General features: G+C 38.8%; 1 protein-coding gene across 1 annotated transcript; it reads left to right on the forward strand.

The window, feature by feature from the left end:
• Positions 1 to 3636: 3636 nt before the first annotated feature.
• Positions 3637 to 24596, forward strand: LOC111872780 (oxidative stress-induced growth inhibitor 1; the record flags this gene model as incomplete). Its single annotated transcript, XM_023866945.2, is given in 6 exon segments — positions 3637 to 3794; positions 11545 to 11715; positions 14942 to 15184; positions 18550 to 18814; positions 20957 to 21138; positions 22952 to 24596. Coding segments are annotated over 6 exon segments (1427 nt in total), but the record flags the coding sequence as incomplete, so codon positions are not given.

The following is a 24596-nucleotide window of genomic DNA, read 5'->3' on the forward strand; positions in this document are numbered from 1 at the left end:
AAATCACATGCGGAGAGATCTGGGCTGTAGGGGGAATGTTGAAGCACTTCCCAACCAAATCTCTGTAGCGTATTCCTCACAGAGTTGGCAGTGTGGGGGCACGCATTTTCATGAAGAAAGATAACGCCGTTCGATAGCATTCCAGGGTGTTGTGACTTTATGGCACGTTTCAGTTTCTGCAGAGTGTCTTCATAGCGCTGTGCACTGATTGTGTCCCCATGCTTGAGAAATTCGACAAGCAGAGGGCCCTTGCAGTCGAAGAAGAACGTCATCACTTCGGAATTTGTATGTATGGCTTTGGATTTCTTTGGTGGGGGAGAATTCATGTGTTTCTGCCGTTTGCTCTGGGGTTCAAAATGGTGGCACCAAATTTCGTCCCCAGTGGCCATATGGGACAGAAAATCATACTCTTCCTCATGGTATCGTTGGAAGTGACCCAGTGATACAACCATTCTTTGAGTCTTCTGTTCCTCCTCCATGAGTTGATGTGGAACCCACTGCGTGCAGATATTGCGGTACAGCAGGTGTTTTCTCACAATGGCGTGTATGGAACCGTGACTTATTTCCATCAAAAGACTAATTTCTTCCACAGTGATCGTCAGTTTGCCCAGATATGACCACCCAACGCAGCAATAACATCAGGAGTGATGACACGATGAGCCTGTCCTGGGTGAGAATCATCTTGCAGTGACACACGTCCCTCTTGGAATCTCTTATGCCACACCAGCACACGCGAACATGACATGCTGTGTTCTCTGTAAACAACAAACATGCGACGATGAAATTCTCGTCCTCCTATTCCTTCAGCAGTCAAAAAATGCACTACAATCCACTGTTCTTCTTTACCCAGCAGGTTTTCTCCAAATACTTCAGTTTCCCCTGCCAATCTTCATTCCACCAGTTGCTCCACAATCACCCTCACCTATCATCTGGGGCTGGTACAATAGGCCAGAAGTGGCCGCAGTACGAAGGACTTAGTCCCACCCCACTAGCCATAAAAAAATCAGGATTTTCATTCCCCTTTCCATAGGAAAATGTATATATTCGCCTGCTGGCGCGATGCCACATCAGTCCCATCTGACCTCCTATACTCCCGCTAAATCTAACTTATACTTTAAGACTTCTTCTGCCACTGCCCTATACATATTTATGACATTCCAAGTACCGAATGAATACTATGCTATAGGTTTGTTTATGTACAAACTTACGAGTTACCCAAGTTTGTGCTTCCCCAGTGGTACAGATACAGATTATATTATCAATATGTGTTAAGCCTTATGGGTGTCACAGATAAATAGCTTTTCCAGTCAATAGTGCAGTGGTTAGAGGATTAGATTAGGCTCACATATAAACACAGTTTTTAAACAAACTGTGATAACTAAGCAATTGAATTGAGCCCCTATTTTAGGGAAGATTGTTCCTTTAAATATTTAAAATCTTTAGTCAGTTTATATCCCATGTAGTTTTACAGATTCTGTTTACAAAAAACGAAACTGTTATTTTTAAAGTACTTTCACATAAGCCCATTCCACAAACAAAGTGCAGCTTTATAGAATTATAAAAGTATAGGCCTATGCTGAATGAAAATCAACACTAACAGAAAATTGTGTGTGTGTGTGTGTGCGCGCGCGCGCGCATGTATGTGTTTAATATGTGCTTGAAAGTTGTGTTTTACTGGACAAATTAATTGAAACACGAAGAAATTGAGGAATAGAATTTGTTTCTGTTGGATATACTGAAATAAAAACTTCAGTTGGCAGCACTGAATATTCGTCTTCCTTTTGTTTACACGCTGTAGTGCTTGTGTCAGTTTGTTAGTGATTGTGTTCAGTGACACTGCATGTGAAAGAATCTGAAAATCAGATTTTGAAAGAGGACAGATCGTTGGTGCGCGTTTAGCTGGAGCATCCATGACAAAATTTGACACATTATTAGATGTATCAACAGCGACAGTTTCGAAGGATATGTCGGCATATATGAATCATGGGAAGTCAACGTCAGCGAAGATGAGCAGTGGGTGAAAATCAACATTGACAGAAAAAGATTGTTGTACATTGCTAAGGATTGTTTCGAGAAAAAAAAACAATACTACTGCAACACAGATGAGAGAAAAACTGAATATTCATCTTGGAGCCTGTTTCCACAAAATCTACCTGGCGTGAGCTTTACAAATCCCACATCCATGGTAGGGCTGCGATTGCTGAACCTCTGATTACTTAAATGCATGAATTATGGTGTCATGACCATAAAACCCGGCCAACAGAAAACTGGAAACACGCGCATGATATGGTCAGATGACTAGTTCTTCAGGCTGTTCCCTACATCAGGAATAGTTTATGTTTGGAGAACACCCAAGGAAGCCAACAATCCGGAATGTCTAGTTTCAACAGTGAAATATTTGGGAGGTTCTGTGATGGTTTGGACAGCAGTGTTGTCCCCATTATTACCTTTCATGGCTGAATTACTGCAAGGGAGTACATGGGCAGGTTGGGTAAACAGGTGAATCCTGTAATTCCTACATTATTTCTGAATAATGATGCACATTTCCAAGATGACAATGTCCCCATTCACACAGCTGGCTAGAGCTTTTCAGTCATGGTTTCAAGAGCAAGAAGGTGAACTTCAGCGTCTTCTCTGGCCGGCACAATCACTAGATTTCAGCATTATTGAACAACTCTGGTCAGTTTTGGAGACTAGAGTGAGGAACAGATTCCCACCTCCAACATCGCTAAAGCAACTTGAAGATGTTCTTCAAGAATAACAGCATAAAATTCAAATAGAGATTGTTCAAACTTATACAAGTCCATTCCAAGAAGGCAAAAGGTGGTCCAACACCATATGTAGGCACCGTTTGTAGTGTTTCCATCATTTTGTCCAACCCCTGTTCGTGCAGAAATGCATGTTGGTCTTCATGTAAAATGTCATTTTCATGCAATTTTAATCGAAATTTGTGTATGTCAGTAAAGTGCAGTAGCATTCTAGAATGTCAGATTTCATTAAAATCTGTTCATTCATTCATTCATTCATTCATTTATTCACATTCCATAAAATCCTTACATGGTTTAAACAACCGAACAGATATAGAAATCGTCAAGTAGTATGAACTCATCTTGCATATAATCAAGCAGTTGTCAATATTTGCAATATAAAACAATTTGAAAAGTTTACACAGTATCACAGTAATCAATATACAATATAAAATAATGGTGATAAGTAATATGGATAATAATATTGACAACTAATCAGATAAGAAGTATTATTACAGATAAAATGAAGTTACTTGGTCAGTTTCACATCATTCTTTCCATAAAATCCTTACACAGTTACACAACCAACAGATATAGAAATCGTCCAGTAGTATAAACTCATCTTGCTTATAAATCAAGCAGTTGTCAATATGTTNAAGCCGTTCTTGAGTTGTTTTGTGCATACAGGTAGACAGATTAGCTGAGCAGATTTAATAGATGCTCCACAGGGTTTTAAGTGTGTCTGAAAGTGAACCATAGATGTATTTTCCTCTTCTGTTCCTCTCACACACATGACAGAAAATTTTACAACCATCCACAATCTCCATATACGCTGTACAATTATATAACTATTTATGTTCATTTCAGATGTTGCTGTATTGTTTTTCAGGGAATGGCCCATCTGGCATAGCACTTTCATACCTTCTAGCAGGAAACTGGCCCTATTATAATGGAGCAGTTCACCCTGATGAAATGTTAACAACACGACTTGCAAGTGCCCCTCCTGGACGTTCAATCATACAACAGGATCTTCGATTCCTCTCACAGGTATGTACTTTATCTCACATTCTCTAAAATATTTTTTGTCAACACCAGGTTCTTCTGCTCTGAAACTGCAGCAGTTAACTTTCGTTGAATTCATATTTCAATTCTGTTGCCAAGTGTGGTAGAACATAATACATTGGAGCCCCCATTTGATGTTCCTCTGTTTAAGGTTTTCCCTCATTTAATATTCAGTTTCAATGATCCCAGGTCAGTAATGTCAGTGTTAAATTTCATCCACTTAAGAGTATCTTACTCTAAGACTTGGTCCAACATTGAACTGGAATATAATTTTTAAAATGTTAGACTGACTTTAACAGTTCAGTTCGCTTATTTGCGCATATGCCATGTCACCAAACCAAGTTGCAGTTTATTATTATCGTTTTAGACCATTTTTCTTAAGGAAAAAGGTAAGCTTATGACATTGAGGCTGCACCATAGCTCAAGTGGTTAGTCACTGGCTTCCCATCGTGGCGGCCCGGGTTCGATCCCGGGTCTGGTCAAGTGGGATTTGTGGTGGACAAAGTGGCACTGGGGCAGGTTTTCTCCACGTACTTCGGTTTCCCCTGCCAATCTTAATTCCACCAATTGCTCCACAATCACCCTCACCTATCATCTGGGGCTGGTACAATAGGCCAGAAGTGGCCGCAGTACAAGGGACTTAGTGCCAACCCACTAGAAAAAAAAAAAGCTTATGATATTACCATGGTGTGTGTATGTTTTGTATGTCCTTTCAAACTTTTGAACCGATTCGTCTCTTTCCCCTGAAGTGATATTAATATTATCCCACTGGAAGTAGCCCAGACATTATACCTCTAATTTTCAACAACTGGTAATAACAACGCTATCAACCCTTGGTACTGGGTCCCCAAATTACTTGTGATGTTACCAACAGATATTTAAAAAATATGAAAATTTCATTAAAATAAGTTTTCTTATGATGGCAGTTGCATAAAATCTGTATTGTCACGTGATAGAGTGACTGTAGATGGAGTTTTGATTGGTAATTAGAGTTATTTAACATTTACAGATCGTAACTACAAGTAACTATAGCGCTGTCACTAATTCAAACACTCTGCAGTTCATTAGAGCACGTACTAAGTCTTCTCAGTCTGCTGGGTCTTCAGCAGTCATTGCCTGGTGACAGATTCAGCAGTGTCCTCTGCTTCTGTGCTCACATTCTTACTGGCTGGCGACTGGCCCAGAACTAACTCATTGCCTCCTTATAAACACCCCGGGACAGAACGCACAGAAAATGCCGTTTATCTGATGTTCAGTTGTTGCTTAGCGACCTTGCGGAAAACACCATTTCTCTATTGTTGTTTGCGGGCCGCTGCTTAGCAACAGCCGCCATACCGTCGCCTATCTCATGGCCATCACCCAGCAATGCGTTACCTGACCCTTTTGGTTTGACTAGTTAGTGAACCACTGGAGTCAGGCGTGCAAAATTTGGTATGGAGATAGTTCATCTACATACGTATGAACTATGTTTGAAATAATCATCATAAGTCAGCAATCAAACTCTGAACCACACCGTAATATACAAAATACTGGACTCGCTCCAGCAGTTCTCCCGATATTGGTAAAGAGCCTTCAAGTGAACTTGTCTCTGAGTGTCAGCATAACAGTAAAATGAAACTGAGCAGCAGTGGATTGAAGTAATCTTGCCTTTCATTGCATAGTTATTTTGTGCGTTCGTGCGTGCGTGTTGATGCTTCACTTCAGTATACCTGTAATAGGAGACAAATAACGACATAAAGAATTAACACTGATAGCAGAACCCAGAGGCTGAATACTGCTAGTACCAGAGCTCATCATTGCACACAGTTGTGAGCAATTCCATCCACTTCCCCTCATCACAACCTACATCCTAAAGATCTATCTTGATATTATCCTACTATATTTTCTCACTCTTCCACCACCAAAATTCTGTATATGGCTTCCCCACATAGCAACCCATTAAAAGAATCTCATGTCTCTGAACCACAAGTTACCAGTTGTCGTTATATATCTGAAATACCACATCCAAGTTACCTATCCTAATTACCAGTTGGATATAAATCCCTTCTTAATGTCTCCCTAACAAAAATGTGAGTTATGTGCCTCTTACACTAAAATGTCCATTCACTCCAGCTTCAAGTAAATATTAATAGTCAGTTACATGATGCAGAATCCTTGATGAGAAGCAATTAATCACTCAGCTGCTCAAGAAGTTCCCAGGGTTTTGTGCTACTCATAGGCTCATTAATATGTTCACAAGTGTCACCACTGGCCACTGTCCTGAGCTAAATGAATCCAAATTTCAGTATTATCCTCCCATCTGTGCATGCTGTCACTTCAGGTTTTCTGACCAAAATTTTGTATGTGTTTCTGATGATTTCCAAGTAAACCATAGTAGTTTCCATCATTAATGGCCTGTGATTGCGCGAAGAGAGAAGGAAAAGATAGAACCTTTCAGATGAGGAGTCTTACTGCATTGGTGATGATCAGCTTCACGATTTCATCTCTGAGGAAGCCTTTTGTGGAATCTCTAAATTTTTCCCATGCCAGAATGGTTATGTGGCATGTTGCCTTGTATGTTTGCTTCTTAATATCAGCAATTTTAAATGTATTTTTCTCTGTTATGTAACCTTTCATTTGTATCCATTTCAGTCGTGTAGAGTTATACTGGCAGTGATAAGGTGATAAACGTAGGACTTGATGACCCTGTTCCTGAACTGTGGTTTTAAGTTCATAATTTTGTACCACTTCTTTTCTTTCCAACAGTTCCAGTAACTCTGCTCATTTTTGTATGGCAGAATGATGTATATTCTCACTGCACAATCATGCTACAGTTTCACTGTTCATTGTCTAGGTAGATGAAACCTTTTACAAGGCAGTGGAATGGTAACTTGCATTGCCCATAACAGTAACTGATTTTGACTTCAAGTATTGTAAGAATTTGTTAAGAAACCATTCCCTGAATGTTTCTGTGTAGGTATTCTCCACACAGGTTAGGTCTGAGGTCAAGGTCAAAGTCACATTGTGACTGACGGTCAGTCATGACCAGATATTTATTACTATTTAACAGTTACGGTCTTGTTTTTGTGGGGCACCCTGTCTTATGAGAGGAAGGGGGGGTCTCTTTTGTATATGCTGCTGGCTCATGCCAGTGCAGTCTTTGTCGGGCTCAAGTCCCATGGGACCTGTGACCTTATTTTACTGTCTCAGATTTGATAAAATCCCCTTTTCGTTGCTTCCTACAACTTGTAGGGCCTCGGTGGAGGTATTCGAACCTGCCTCCACACGGGTTTAGGTCTAGGTCTATGAAGTCCAAGTCACATTGCAACTGATGGTCAGTCAGTCAGTCAGTCAGTCAGTCAGTCAGTCAGTCAGTCAGTCAGTCAGTCAGTCAGTCAGTATGTCTTGTTTCAAGCCCCATCTGGGGTTCATGACCAGATATTTATTACTGTTTGGCATTTACGGTCTTGTTTTCGTGGGGCACCCTCTCTGATGAGAGGATGGGTCTGCCTTTTGTATATGCTGCTGGCCCTTGCCAGCATAGTTTTTCTCGGGTCTGAGTCCCTTGGAACTCGAGACCATATTTTACTGTCTCAGGTTTTAGACTTCCCTTTTCGTCGCCTCTTACAACTCACAGGGTGGAGGTATTCGACCCCGCCTCCACACAGGAATCGTGTGTGTCAGGTCTATGAAACCTAGATTTTTCTCGCTATATAGCCCTGCCGCAGGCCGCACAGAAAACTCTGCGTCCAACAGTTCTGTTGTTGTTTGTGTATCTGTTGCTGTGATACTTCCTGGTTTTTCTGTTCCTATGCAACAGTTAATATAACATGTCCCAATATTTATATTTTTAGGTTACAGATAGACTGAATAATCCAAGTTGAATGATAGTGATCATTACCTGACTTTAATGTGCTCATAAATTCTCATGAATGCATTTATGATTATTTGTTGTCATTCTGAAATATTTGAGCTTCTCCACATTTTTTAAGAATTTGTCAACTGTCTTCATATTATATATTACATGATTATATGTTGTATGTTTATATAGTGTTAAAAAGGTATTGAACCTTATATATGTTCAACCATTGAGCTTAACAGTGTTTTTATTGATTAATTTAAAATCAACACTATATGTTTTGTCCCTTAAAGGTTCATCTTCAGGTGTTTGTTAAATACACAATATAATTATTGACTTTGTAACATGTGACCTTATATATCTGCTACCTTCTTATTTTGTGTTTAGTAAGCAGACTCTTAGTTAACAACCACCTAATGTAACTTTTTTTTTATTTAATTTGTAGCATATTTTCAATCTACTCTCAATAATATGCAGTAATAAATAAATCTGTTCTAACTAGGTGCCTTTAGTAGAGAAGTCTTCCACTGATGATACTCTGACAGACCCTGTAGAGGAATGGCGATGGTTTTAATTTTCGTCATCTGAGGGTTGTCGTTGTCTCCTCCATCTTCTTCTTGCATTTCATAGGTTGCTAATTTCTAGTCTGTTACTGTATCAGAATATACTTTGATAGTAGAGTGTTGACAATCTATGTACAAGGTGACACAGAAAAACGGGAACTTTTGAGGTGCGTAGTGGCAGCCATGTACAGTTGGCAGCACTACGGAATGGGGACTGTGAGCTGTAAACAATCACGCCATACAGTAATAATGGAGGAGTGGAACGGTAGACAGAGTGCTTTCGCGATAAAAATGTTTTACAAAACCGACGATAGTTTGGAAGGTGCGCAGAGGGAGTTCCATCGCTATTTCAAATTAGGGCGTCATGGTCGCGTTCCTTCAAAACACACGATAAAAACTTGGGTTCAAAACTTTGAAGAGACTGGATCTGCTCTGAAAAAGAAACCGACAGGACGACAGGACGTTTTAGTCTTACAGAGCCCACGGCGTTCAGTTCGTAAGCAAGCAGCTGCGGTCAGAGTGTCCCGAGAGAGTGTTCGCCGAATTCTCCGTTTTGATTTAAATTTTCATCCATACAAGCTGCAAATTGTGCAACAGCTGAAGGAGAGCGATCACCAGTTGCGATTACAATTCTGTCAGCAATTATGACAAAGATAAACGAGGACAATGAATTTCTGGACAAGCTGTGGATGTCAGATGAGGCCCATTTCCATCTTACGGGTTATGTGAACAAGCACAACTATCATTACTGGGCAGACAGAAACCCTAAACTAGTTCATGAACGTCCTTTTCACGCCAGCAAGGTCACAGTATGGTGTGCAGTTTCGTCACACGGGGTCATCGGACCTTACTTTTTCGAAAATGAAGACCGGATCACAGTGACTGTCACTTCGGATCGGTATGTTGAGATGTAGCAAACTTTTGTTGCACCTGCATTGAAAAATTTCCCACAACTTCACGAAACCTGGTTTCAGCAGGATGGTGCGATGTCGCACACTGCAAGGCAATCAATTACAGCTGTGCGAGAATTGTTTGGTAATCGTGTAATCTCAAGATTTGGTGACATTCCTTGGCCCCCAAGATCACCGGATTTATCAGTTTGTGATTTTTTCTTGTGGGGCTACCACAAGAGTCGGGTCTACACGACTCGGCCAAAGACACTTAATGAATTGAAACAAAGAATTGAAGAAGAAATTCGTGGTATCCCAGCTGAGATGTTGCAGCGATCAGTGGGGAACCTGAACAACAGATATACAGAATGTATACGTAGACATAATGTCAGTTATGTTTAAAATCTCTGTTAATATACACTCGTCAATTTTATTTTGAAAAATTTAAAGATTTCTAAATTTAAATCACAAGGATACCTGCTCTATGTCTACATGTGCTGCAGCTGCTACTTCTCGCTTTCAGCACCGTTCACGTATTATTCTGTGCAGGTTCCCTGTGTGCGTGCCGCTGTATTGCAAACGTATTAAAGTTAAACAGCGACACACAGGAAACCTGCACAGAATAATATGTGAATGGTGCCGAAAGCAAGAAGTAGCCACTGCAGCACATGTAGACATAGAGCAGGTATCCCTGTGATTTAAATTTAAAAATTTTTAAATTACATGCAGTGTGACAGCTACGTAAGTGAAATACACCTGATTATGGCCGATTACGGCTGAAACATGTAGTGTAAAAGAAGAAACACAAAGAACTACAATAAATTGTTGCATTTACAACGGTATTTATATTATACATATAGAAGTGGATAGTAAAGTTGGAGACATACCAAAGTGCTTTAGTTGCTGAGCTCAAGAATTTGGATTGAAGTCTTTGAATTGTTTTCATGTTTGCTGGTTTTGTACAGCCCCATAGCTGTATACCATATGTCCATATGGGTTTCATTATGCACTCATATAGCTATCCATGGATAGTTTGGATTTACAGCCCAAATTTGGGAAATTTCTTGTAGTTTTAAGTTTAACTTCTTATGCTTTGTTTTGTTGTGTTTCTGCTATGTCAGTTTTGGGTCAAGGTATAATCCCAAGTATTTTACTTCAGTTTGAACCGGTATTTGCATAAAATTGATGGTAACCTGAGGGCAAGTTATAGGTTTCGTGATGAATGTAACTTGCACTGACTTTATCTGATTTATTTTGATTTTCCATTTGCTGTACCATCGCTAGAGGAGGTTTAAGTGATGTTGAAGATGTTGTGATGCTACTACTGGATTTTTATTTGCAGTTATCAGGGCTGTGTCATCCGCGAAAGTTGCAGTTGTAGTGTTGTTTGTTGTGGGCAAGTCAGCAGTATAGAGTAAGTATAGTAGAGGTCCCGTCACGCTTCCTTGCAGTACACTTGATTTTACCTGGTAGCATTCTGGATATGAATTATTATATTTTATTTGAAAATATTTTTCAGTGATGTATGACTTAAGCAGTCCAGTGTTCCAGACCTTGTCAAATGCCTGAGCTAAGTCAAGGAAAACTGCTGTTTTTTCTTCGAGACTTCTTGCGATCTTGTTTACGATTCTATGCATTTGTTGTATTGTGGAGTGTCCTTCCCTGAATCCAAACTGGTAATCAGGAATAACAGTTGACAGGTCTAGGTCATTTCTAATTCTCTTCAACAGTAACTTTTTTAGAAGCTTCGATGTGATGGGCAGCACACTAATCGGCCAATATGAATGTACTCCATTGGCTGGTTTCCTGAGTTTAGGTATCACTATGATCTGGACGACTTCCCACATTATCGTGTAGTACGACATTCTGAGCCTGCTGTTACAGGTGGTTGTTAGCAATACTATTGCTTTTCTTGGTACTTGTCTGAGTATTTTTCTTGTGATAAGGTCATAACCGGGTGCTTTGTGTAGATTTATGTTCTCAATTTCTTGTACTACTTCTCTAGATGAGAAGGGTACGATAGGTAATGGATAGGTAATGTCATCAAATGCAACATATTAAGTAAAATAGATAACCTAATGATATATAATCATACCTTATATCTAGTGTTCATGGAGAGGCCATGAATAGGCATTAAGATTTTCAGACTAGATACATACTACAAAATTCACCTGCCACATATCACCTTCTTATTGTCATATTTGATGATGATATCATCACTGCCATTCCAATAGCAAGTACTGTTGTTGTTGTCACCGCCACCGCTGCTGTAATTTCCCCGCAATACTGATGATGAAAAAATGGGCACAAATGTGCTTGAATTAATAGTCTGCTGTAGTCAGCCAGTGATTTTGTTCCCTGCCTGCCCTCCCTCTACATAGATTCAGAGTATTCTCTTCGTCTTACTCTCACTATATTTAGATTCATGTTTTCGTGTTGCACAGGGGCTTGAGGGACGTTCAAACAATCCAGTTTCTTTGCTTATGGACACACTAAATCACCCATGTGCTGACTTGGGATTGGAATTGCCATCTTTGTTGGAATGGCACCATCATCCGGAATGTCAGGTGGATCACATTGTGATAGGAAAAGGACCACCTGGTGGATCATGGCAGGTAATGTTATTTATGTTACTCTTAAAGAAGGTGGTCGATTACAAATCACATACAGGTATCCTTTGATTCAAAAAATATATTTGCATTTCTTTATATGTAAAAGTTATTGACATGTTCATGAGTCCCAGAAAAATACTCCAACGTTTTTTAACATATGTTCTAATAGTATATGAGCATTAAAATGAGGACAGTATTACTTGTATAACATATTTATTGTTGCAAATAAAGCTGCATTATTTTATTTGTGTATATTTTCTTGTAGTTAATTCAGTGAATTATGTATCTTCATTATCATATGAATAAATCCTCTCAAACTTCACGGCTGAAAAGAAAACTAATAATAGACTGCGTGTCGGCATGGTAGCAGCAACAGTAGATGATATAAATGTACTGGCAAGTGAACTGACTGCAGAAGTGATAAGTTGTGTTCTAGAAGGTGAATAGTTATTCAACAGTTATGATAAGTGCAGTGCACAAAATTAGTATTATAGAGAAAAACATGTGTCTAACAACTACGTAGGTCAGTCAAAAGTTCCCGGAATTCCCCTGCAGATGGAGAACAAGCAATAAGATAGTGCACACACTGTTGTGGTGGGAAGGTCAGCATGTCTGCTCGCAGGCGCAACAGGTCTGGACAGGTTTCAGTGTGCAGTGTCGTTACTGTTCCGTTTGAATTAGACGTGAGTGTTGGTCATTCGGCGCAATGTCGAAGTTCGAACAGCATGCGAGAATCAAGTTCATGTGCAAATTGGGAAAATCTGCCTCAGAGACACTATTGGCCCTGCAGCAAGTTTACGGTGATACTGCACTAAAGAAATCATTCTCCCAATTTAAGAATGGGCAGGAGACGTTAGGGGATGACCAGCACAGCGGGAGACCTTTGACATCCAGAACTGAAGAAATGATTGGAAAGTGCGACGACTGATTCAATGTGATTGAAGAATGACCATCGCTGAGTTGGAGCAAGAAGTTGGTACTGTTAGTGGCCATTTCTACGTGCAAGTTTTGCAGAGGTTGAGCAATGCGGTTTGGAGGAAGCAGTGCAACAAGTGGCAGGGACAGCAGTTTCTGCATCATGATAACACACCAAGCCACACATCACTTGTTGTGCAGCAATTCCTCACTGAGAAAAACATTCCTGTCATCACTCAACCACCGTACTTTCCGGATCTTGCTCTGAGTGACTTTTGGTTGTTCCCTACTCTGAAAATGGACTTCAAGGGACAGGTTTCCCAACCATGGAGGATATCAATTCAAATGCGACGGTACAGCTCTGGAAGATTCCAAAAGAAGACTTCCACCACTGCTTCCAACAATGGCAGGATCGATGGAGCAAGTGTGTGTGCACAAGGGTCCCACTTTGAAGGTGATCAGGTAAGCATTGCCATATGTCCTACCATTAGAGTGCTGTACCACCATTCCGGGAACTTTTTGACTGCCCCTCGTATTATAATTATCCCACCTACCCACGTGTCGTGCATGTATTTCTTCACTTTCACAGAACGTGTCTAATGAATTTAACATGTTCATTGCAGCATGAATGAAGATCATTAAGTGAAAAGTACGTACAAATTAACATGCTTCTTTGTGGTGAAAATTTTTAAATTAAGTGTTTGTAATGTGAATGATATTTGTATTTATGACTTATTAAATGTCCCTTATTAAAGTTAAGTTACAAAATATGATTCCCTGGAAAATTAAAGAATCAGAAGTAGACGGATCAAGGTAATAAAACTGCTTGATAAAGTAAATCACACAGATGTATAGATTATGTACACGAACTTTGACATAGCACGGCATGTGGTGTAGCCCAATTCCACTTTGGACCTCGCTGTTTCCATTTCATTTTTAACCTTTTAGTTGATCTGAAGACCAAAACCTTGACATGATAATGACAACAATGATGATGACGATGATCACAGATTATTTTGATAATTCTGCATAAACTGCAGAGATTGTCTCTGGTGAGCCAGTGTTAAGCATAGATTATGTGGTATGAGTTTTATTTCTAATAGCACCACTCATGCACTGGAATGTTTCTTATTCTACAGAAGAGCTTATGTCAAATTATTGGGTATTTTTTATAAAAGGTTTTTTAATCATGTTTCGCTTTTGTAGTCTTTTGTACTGTCTCCTTTGTAAGCACTTATATTTTGTTATACTACATTCGGTACTTACTTTGTCTTTTATGTACTGGGTATATATCATTGTTTAATGTTTCTTTTGCTGAAGTTGCATTGTGCAGTGTACATCTGCTGACATGGTTTATATTCATCCTTCAATGGATGAATGTTTGATTAATGAAATATAAAGCCGGAAGATAGCAGGTTCAAGTCCCAATGAGGTCATTGGATTTTTTTTTCAATTGACATAATCCTTCCAGCCACACTATGGCCCTGGGGTTGACTCAGCCTTCAACAGAAATGAATACCAGGAATATTCTTGGAATATTCTTGGGGGTAAAGGGCAGCTGACGCGTAAGGCTGACAACCTTACCGCCATCTATGAGCCGATTGTCTAGAAAATATGGGAACCTCAACATTTTGCGACCCAATGGGCCTCCACAGCCTGTTACACAGATGCCTTACTTACTTTTATCTCTGTGTGCTTGCGTGTGTGTAATTAACATTTATTCTGTAAAATGATTGTGTATGAATTTCATAGTTTGCTGATTTTCACGAATATTTTAATTTTTCTCTAATATCAATGTATTTGTTCTTTAAAATTAGCATTGCCTTATTCATATTTATTTTTAAATTAGACATCCAAATTATTTTATTGTAAGACACCCTGCCAGGTACAATTTATGTTGTTTGAATTTTAAAATTGTCAGGCATTGTCATACACTGTAATATAACCCAAAATTCCATACGCAAGACTGAGTGTAACAGAGGACCACCTTTAAGTCCAGTGAATATATAATATGCCATAACATTGAATTTCTCTTTCTTGTCTTTAAATTTTATAATTTCCACAGTTAGTCCAACATCTGAGCAGAATGTGATTTCTCAAATGTTGGACTGAATTTGACTTAGTATCCCTCTAGGAATTTATGTCCTTCACTTGTGGCACACTAAGAAGTCCAGCTTCACTTTAAGCAATTGATGTGTTCAGTTCAATATTGGACTAGAACACAATTTCCAGAATGTCTCAGTTGAACAAAAAACCTAGAGAAGTTGTAGATAATGATGATTATTTTAAATTTGTAATACAGTGAATTTTGTAGGCAATGGATGGAAATGTTTTGACAATTAGTCTGGGAAGTTGGATGGAACTACCTGGCATAGAATTTAGAGCATGGGAAGCTGCCGAGAATGCTGGAGTGATCAGTTATCGTGACAGTCGTGCATCTGTTTCTTCAGTGGCACGTTACTACTATGATTATGTGCACAAACAGAGTCTTGCCAGATTTTTCCAGAGTGGTTGTGTTGTAACATCTGTGCGCCCTTTGGATACTTCACGCTCCCAGGTATGTCTCATATGCATACAGAATGATCAAGAAATGACAGAAGTTATACTGTCAAGCACAACTGACACTGCTGACAGGTGACTCATGGTCATTGCAGTCAACACTGTGTTAACTGTTTCAGTGTTATTGCGCATATGTATATGTACATTCTGCAGACTGTCCTTTTGTGTGAAAAGCAATAGATATGGCTTATATGGCTTTTGGATTACTATGTATGTATAAATATTACCTTTAAATGAAATAAATGCATACATTTTAAAACTTTTGATACAGCTACATGTATTTAAGTGGTTCTTAATAAAAAGAAAATATGCCTTGATCCATTAAATCTTAAATAACACTTACATGTGTAAAAGACACATGCACACACATACATGGTCTTATTATCACATGCTGTATTTTACTGGATAGTTTCTGGAGATTAAAATAAGTAAAAATGAGTTCATATAAATATATACCCCAAGGGCCTTTCATTAATTTTTTAATTAATAATTAACCCTTTGGCGCGGTCATTTAAATTCCGCGGCCGCGTCTCCGGCGGTAATATATTCAGCCGGCCATTTAAATTTTGCTCGAAAATGATTTATTCATCATTGTTCTTAAATTCTATGAGATAGGAACANAAACACGTCATTCATAACAGAAACCGCTCGCAATAGCCACAGGAACGTTGCTGCAAGACAGGCATATGTAACGACGACTTAGCGCTCTTAAACGCGTGTGTCATTAAATACAGTCCTCCTGACAACAGGCCAGTGAAAAATCTAACAATCTACAGCAAAACCATCAATTATTATGGGCGTTTTAACATACGTGTGCAGCTGGACGAAACATACACGTCGAACCCCCCCAGACGATTTAAATACCTGACGAAACATACACGTCAAACCATGGCAACGGGTTAAAGGTATTCTAATTTTAACTCCCAAGGTCATACATTAAATACTTCCTAAATTTAATGGGCTGTGTACAAGAAGAAGAAAAACAGATGGGCATGCTGGCCAGGAGAGTGGAACTTTACATCTGTGATCAATCCAGTGTCCAGGATAATTTTCAGACAGCCATTGACATGCTTTACAACTGTAATGTAGTGGAGCATTGTTAGATTGAAACCACATGTGAAAATGTATATGAAGGACATGTCTTCCAGTAGTCCACTTAGCAGGTTCAAAGAGTGGTAAGGTAATTGTAGCCTCTGACCCATGCTGGTAAAATGCGAGGGCCTATGTGGTGTCAAACAGATCTCTGCAATCACAGGTAAGAAACAGAATGCTCTCAGAGCATCTGTTTCTCAGAATGTGATGGCAAGAGTTGACATTTTCTAATGTTACTCTTAACTGCAGATAATGACATCACTTTTATTATCCTTCATGATCTACTAATGGCTACAGCACATTCCAAGACTTCTGGTTGGCTGTATGTTTACATATTCGTTGCTTGGTTATGGCCTCCAATAACTGGATTATCTCTACTGTTTCCATGTTCAACAGCTCCTGTCCTCAGTGTTTTCCACTCTTGATCTTGCTGGCTCATCTTATATAGCCCCATGGCAGACTGCATATTCATTGTCATAGAACATGTTTTAACAAGGCATTGTATAGCAGTGGACACCTCTGCAACACTTCTCTGACTGCAATATTCTGACATTTAGGTGTCTTGTCACAGTATGAACATTTTTACTACTTTGTCCTGAAACCATCCTATAAAATACGGCATGTAAGAATGAAACACTTGTGTCCAGCTCTCTCCAGCTGTGTTAATTTATTCTGTTTAATGTTCTCTCCTCCATTACTAGACTAATCGTCTGTGAACAGCTGACATGCAGTTTTGTTTCCTCATTTATATCTTAAGTGTGTCCATTTGAACTTTCAACTTCTTGTGCAAATTTAAGTAGTTAAATATATATAGACTCCTATTAATAATGTTATATTTTAGCGTCCTGCACTAACAGGAGCAAAACACAATACACAAATGTATGTAGGAAGAATGCTCACATAAAAGAGGATTGGCATAATTCGCATGCTTGAATGCAACATAAGATGAATCCTGAAAAGTTATAATATTTATAATTCATCGTCATGTATGACGAATACAGATTTTAGTCATTTTAGAATGAAGACATCATGGCTTGCAGTACAATAGTTTAACGTGCATAGAGACACCTGAAGATGGCACATTAGTGCTGAAACATGTAGTGTGGAAGTGAAGAGTAAGGTGAAAAAGTGTGTGCACTATAAGACGGTTAGCATAAACCTTGGATATGTAGACTCTGTATGTGTCATGCACACGCACATATGCATAATCATGTATATNTACATACACATACATACACACATATACATACAGAGCCAACCCAAGACAGTATAGGTTACTGTTAATATAATGTTCTTACAGTGTAAGTAGGCTGTTTCCATGGTACTACCAAACTAAATGAAACCCTTTTCATAAGCAGACATGTTTCTATGAAACAGATATATTTAAAGATTAAGAGATCAATGCTGCAGAGGAATATACTGCCTCTTTTATTAGGGTAGAAAGAACCTGAAGATGGAAGGAGCATATTCCTCTGAAATATTGGCTCTTACCTACCAGACTACACACTGTCACATCCCTGATGATAGTGACAACAAATCTCACAGCATATTATTACAAAAACATATGAGTGCATACACTAGGCCCTGGGGTTTACTCAGCCTCTAACAGAAATGAGTACCAGGAATTAATTAAATAATTTTCCTGGGGAGTAAAGCGCGGCCAGCGCATAGGGCTGACAACCTTACTGCCATCTGTGAGCTGATTGTCAAGGTAATGTGGGACCCTTAACGTCTCACAACCCTATGGACCTTCACGGCCTGTTACAGGGATAGCTTTACTTACTTTTTTACACATTTGTTTTCTCTGCACCACCACATTCACGACAGATTTTTGGCCCAGTACCAATAGTTACATGATCAGAGCATTACCCTTAATCTTGAAGAATGCTATCTTCTGGCATATCAGACCATGTAGTCAGTCGAGAGTCAACTGATGTTTCAGTGAAACATATCTCCTCCATCTTCAGGGTCAAAAAATAAACCAAGCATGAAACCATCATGAAAGTAGTTAGCAAGCAGGGCATTATATCCCAGAAGATAGTACTCTTCATAAACACCGCTGTGAGAACCTCAGATCCTACAACTTTAAACTTGTGTAAAGATCTAGAGTGTGTAGAGCATGGTTCTTAGGCACAGAGGTTACTTTCTGAATATGTGTATAATTGTCACGTGTTTAGTATTGATTTTACACATGGAAAATAAATTTCCATACATCTACAGGATCTTCAATTTACCAAGTACTGATGCATGAATTTTTTTTTTTTTTTACAGAACACAGAAACCATTGATCCAGAGACAGGAGTTCAGTACTCTGAGCCGCAAGCACTTTGGCAGGTGGAAGGATTTGATTTGTCAGACAGCATCCCCTTCTGTTATATTTGCCGCAAAGTTGTGTTAGCAACAGGCTCAACAGATGTCCCAAACAGGCTAGGCATACCTGGAGAATTGGCTAATCCTACATGGGTTCTTCATGACCTAAGGTCGCTGGAGGCAGCATTTGACAGACTGGTAGATGGGGAAGAGGGAGGCAGGGAAGGTACGTTACATGGATCCGCCACCCATGTTTGATTTACATTCTGGCTTTTTGGCATATGGTGACTCCTCTGGAATTGATACTAATTAAGTTCTGATGCAGTTTTGAAGAAGGGCACTGGAATTTATTTGCTCCCCAATATCAGCATGTGGTAAAATCTCAGTCTGATGTTCCTGCACTTAGTGTAATCCACATTTAATGAACTTTAAGGCAGCCGCACACCAAATGCATCAAGACATGAGACAAAAGATGCAGTCTTTCTTCATTCATGATTCATCAGCATCATGACTCAGACTGGTGTGCTGTGGTTTTCATAGTCTCATTCGTTTCAACTGCGCCTCTTTCTTTGCGCCATGTTACAGACGTTGTGCCTTGACTGTTACATTTCTTGATGCATGCCAGTGTGCAGCCTGCCTTACTGGTCCTAGTTGTAGCTCAGTATAAACCAATGTGTTATTTTCCTGTATTCAGGGAGTTTTGATTTAGTAAAGGAATTACATTAAGTGTAAAAAATTTTAGGCTTCCAGGACCTCACATGTTGATTTTTATGTCTATGGACAAAGTAACAATCTGCATTCATATTTGCTCTCTACCAGAAATCATTCTCACTTGACCACTTTATTTATTTTGCATCATTAATTATTTTTAATTAATTATACGTTATCCGTTATGTAATTATTTCTGTTTCTGTAGAAACCGTTTTTAATTACCTATGTAAAAAGTTATTGTCAGACCTCGACTTGGTGCAAGAAAAGACATTTCCCAAGATATGCTATTAAAAAGGAATTTCACTGTAGTATGTAACTTGTAACACAATATGCCATTGTGAATTACGTAACCCTGTAATGTCATATTTTATTACTGATTTTAGTATTCATTTTTAATCATATTGTCATGTGTATGAGTGTGACTATAGATGGGGTTTGGATTGGTAATTGGATTTACTGAACTTTTACAGGACGTAACTACAAATAACTATAGTGTAATTGCTAATTCACACACACTGCAGTTCACTACAATACTTAGGAAATCTCAGTCTGCTGTGTCTTCACTAGTTGCCTGCTAACGGCTTCCAATACAGTAGCTTCCTCAGCTTCCGTGTTCACGTCTTTACTGGCTGGCAACTTTCTCAGAACCCACTCACTGTTCAAACTGTCTAACTTCCAGGCTGGCAACCATTTCACACCAACCTCCTATTCTTCTCACTGCCATCTCAAGGCTCTCTTGTAAGCCAAAGTTAGAATCAAAGTCACATTGTGACTGACGGTCAGTCAGTCAGTCAGTTAGTCTTGGTGGGTAACCCCATCTTGGACTCATGACCAGATATTTATTACTGTTTGACAGTTACGGTCTTGTTTTTGTGGGGTGCCCTCTCTGATGAGAGGACAGGTCTGTCTTTTGTATATGCTGCTGGCTCTTGCCAGTGCAATCTTTCTCGGGTCTGAGTTCCTTGATACTCACGACTATGTTTTATTCATATTATATATTTTTATATTATTTTGCCAGTATTTGTTCCACCATGGTTGTGTGGTGATATAACTATACATTGCAATCTTCAATCCAATCCCACTTCTGACACTAGCTGTCACGTGTATGAGTATGACTGTAGATGGGGTTTGGGCTGGTAATTGGATTTATTAAACTCTTACAGAACATAACTACAAGTAACTGGCTGGTGACTGCCTCTCAACTCATTCATTGCTCCATCTGACTAACTCCCAGGCTGGTGGCCATCTCATACCATCCTCCTATTCTTCCTTATTGCCTTCTCAAGACACCCTCTCGTAATCACGTCTGCTTGTCATTATATAGCCTCGGCACAGACCACATAGAAAACATCTCTCCGAACAGTTCTGCTGTTGTGTCACGTAGCTATCGCACAGACCACATAGAGAACACCACATTTTACAAATATGTTGCCTAGCAACGGTAATGTTTGCAGAGCTGATCCCTATCAACGGCTTCACACTTCTTGCCTTGAGCAAGTATGCCACAATATAGTTAATAAATTAATTACCTTTCTGAAGTGTAAAGACAAATTAAATTTAAAGATGAAGACCAAGTTTTAACCAGTCTACTGTGGTACATTGCTGTAAACAGGAGAATGTAAATGATTTTTCTGATTTGTAAATATATTTTATGTAGGAGTGCCAACCGAACCTTGCTGTGATCCTGTTTTGATTGTGGGTGCGGGACTGAGTGCAGCTGATGCAGTAATAGCTGCCAGGTTCCGGTCACTGCCTATTTTGCATGTCTTTAGGAAGACGGCAGCACTTGGTACTGGAAGCACCCAGCTACCAGAAAACATGTATCCAGAATATCATAAGGTGAGTGCAAGCAGGGTTGGCTATGCATCTGATTATGGATTCTTTTCTGTCCAACCATATTATTGTCGAAAATGTATTTTATGTTTAAAATCTCTGTTAACTAGAAAGGGGGAGAAAATGAGGAGGGTGTCTATAAAGGAAATCTGAAAACTTTTTAAATTCTTGCAAATGACAGTGAAATGGAGGTGTAAGTATTTTTTATAAATATCATTTAGAACTTTCCCATCTATGTAAGAGAGATACTGGAGTTTTAGCTACCTTCACTTGTGTATTTGTCTGTTCATATCATATAGGGAGACATTTGAAGAAAGGACATAGTTTAACAAAGTTAATAGAAAGTCCATCGAGTGTAACAATTTGTAGGTCACTTTTTTATCACTTCTGCCTTACATGTTTCGGTTTGACACAACCATCATCAGAGGCACTTACTACAATTATGAAAACACTGTCGTTGTTTATGATGTTCACAGTTATGTTTGTTGTGTGGACGCTGCTACAATATGTTGACGTGTAAAAGCACAACACTTGCTAGGATAGTTGAGTACACTATCAAATTCTCACTTTTCATCCGAAACTGTTTTTAAGTTAAAACGCTAATGTTAAAATATTTAAAACATTTGATGTAAAATGCTAAGCTCCTCCTTGTTAATTCANCATTTTACATCAAATGTTTTAAATATTTTAACATTAGCGTTTTAACTTAAAAACAGTTTCGGATGAAAAGTGAGAATTTGATAGTGTACTCAACTATCCTAGCAAGTGTTGTGCTTTTACACGTCAACATATTGTAGCAGCGTCCACACAACAAACATAACTGTGAACATCATAAACAACGACAGTGTTTTCATAATTGTAGTAAGTGCCTCTGATGATGGTTGTGTCAAACCGAAACATGTAAGGCAGAAGTGATAAAAAAGTGACCTACAAATTGTTACACTCGACGGACTTTCTATTAACTTTGTGATTGATAGTGTAACGGACCAAAAATGAAACAATTAAAAAAAAGACATAGTTTAATTTTGTTACTTTGTTTGAAGACGTTTTATATTTTCTATAGGTCATGGATACATTTTTTAATTTTTATAATTTGTCTTATTTCTAGTACAATTGAAATGCATTTTCAAACAGTCGGAAGAGATATTAAAACTAAACTCTCGTCTTCTGGATTGTAAGAAACTAATGTATTCCTCTTTTTATTTTAACTTCTAGTAATTAAGAATTCTTCCTGGCTACACATACCAGATATATTAATGGTTTTATTGTTGACTCATTGTTATTGAAGAATCTCAACATATAAAATGCAGTATGTGTATATATCCCTTGTTACAGAAATACTTGGTCAGTTGAAATTATGTAGCACCATTTTCTGCACATGGATATAATGATTATACTGCTGTGGCCCAGTTTTATGAGCCTCATTAGTGGAAACAGTCTGCACCATATGAAGGCACTGAGCAGGCTTGCTCAAGCTATAATGTTTGGAAGATGCCCACTTCAGGTCTTCATCAGGACACCATCTATCTTAATGAAGCTTCTTGTAGTTTTCCCCAGTGAGCAAATGCTAGGCTAATTCTCAAATGAGGCCACGACTTCCTCCTTCCACATCCTTTCCAATTTATTACTCACTGTTATTCAGTCATTTGATGCTATATAGTCGAATTATTGACAACATTGTTGTATAAGTTACACAGTACAATACACATGAAGGTGAGATTGGTATTAAAGCAGAAGAGACTCATGAGTCACACCCAACCCCCTACCTGAAAGTTATGTGAGGAGATATTGTCTCTGATCCCATGATTATGTTGTTCAGGTGCATCAGATGATGGGCGATGGTGGAGCCAGTTACCCGTGCTACAGAGCTCTAGCAGAACACACAGTGCTGGAAATCTCATCAGATCATAAAGTGCGTGTGATTGGACCAGATAACACAGTCTCTGTGCACAGGGTATCAGTAGTAGCAATTCTCATAGGGTCACGCCCTGATTTGAATTTCCTACCTCCTGGGCTCAGTCTGGGTGTAAAGCCTTCAGAGCCAGTTGACTGTCGATCAAACCCCATTGCTGTAGACCCATACACTCACAGAGTTGTCAAGGCTCCACCAGGCATGTATGCTTTAGGGCCACTTGCTGGTGATAACTTTGTGAGATTTCTCCAGGGTGGTGCTGTTGCCATCACAAGCCACATTAATAAAGAATTGCGACACTACACAGTTCTGTGATCTGGCACTTTTGTGGCTTAACAATGATGATTTTTAAGGTCTATGTACTTCAGCAGTCCTCTCAAGGATTGGTTGTTTGGGATGGCAGAAAATATAAACAGATGTATTCTGTCCAGCCTTGTATTTATCATCTGACAAATTGTGTCCCATTTCTCCAGGAAACAAGGACAATAAATTAGTTTCTGGCTCTTCAGAAACCATCACTAGACATACGCACTTCAGTATCCAATCTGCTGAGTGGAGTTTCTTCTTTCTCACCAAGATTGCACTGTTCAAGTTACTAGTGCACAGTGCAACTTTCTTTTCACTGATATCAGCCTCGTTGTTGACATCATGTACTTACTATAGTGCCAGTCGTTAATTTCTGTTTTGTTTTTATGATGATGACAGTAACTATAAGTCAAGCATATGATCACCCTGTCTGGATGACATTGCTTTAAATTGGACTTAAAATTCAGCAATCCCTTTTTCATGGTGCTTGATGATGTGATATTTATCACTCCTTGTTATACAGTAAAATAGTAAGCACATGCTGCTAATTATTATGGCGAAATTAACTGTTAAAATCTTTGTGTGAGTTTAACACATAACTCTGTACCAGTCTGAGATGTTCAGTGAACATTAATGGAAGGGGAAATATTAGTGCATGTTTATTGGATGGTATATGTAGATTGTGATAAAATTAATTATTAAAGTTATGGTCTTCTACAATGTAACATCATGTAATTTGTTGTAGTAGCATTTTGGATGAATCTGCAGCTTCCATCATTATGGTAGAAGCAGAAGTTTGCAGGTTGCTCCAAAACATTGGTACCCATCTGCCAAAGTGTGTAGCATCAGATCCTAAAAGACCATAACTGTGAGACTCACTGCCTTGGAAACCTCAGCTCTAACAAATTTATTATTAAAATTTTTTATGAACTGAACACCGAATGAGCTGACATTATAGTATGTAAATTTACTAATATTAAAATATAATAATTCTGATATCATCTACTGGTAAATTTTGATGTACCATAAATGGCTCTTGACATTCGAAGCAGCATTGCAGATGTTGGCTGAAAGGAAGAAACAAATCTTAGATTAAAACTTCTGAAATCAAAGGCATATATAAATTGAACCAGTGTCAGCTTAAGGATTAATGTGGTAGTAATCACTTGAGTCTGTAACGCATCTTCCAGAATACCCCATTAAGTAGGCTCTAAAGTATGATTAAATTAAATTAATTAAAGCAGTT

Source organism: Cryptotermes secundus, unplaced genomic scaffold (assembly GCF_002891405.2).
Source record: "Cryptotermes secundus unplaced genomic scaffold, Csec_1.0 scaffold53, whole genome shotgun sequence".
Lineage (NCBI taxonomy): Eukaryota > Metazoa > Arthropoda > Insecta > Blattodea > Kalotermitidae > Cryptotermes > Cryptotermes secundus.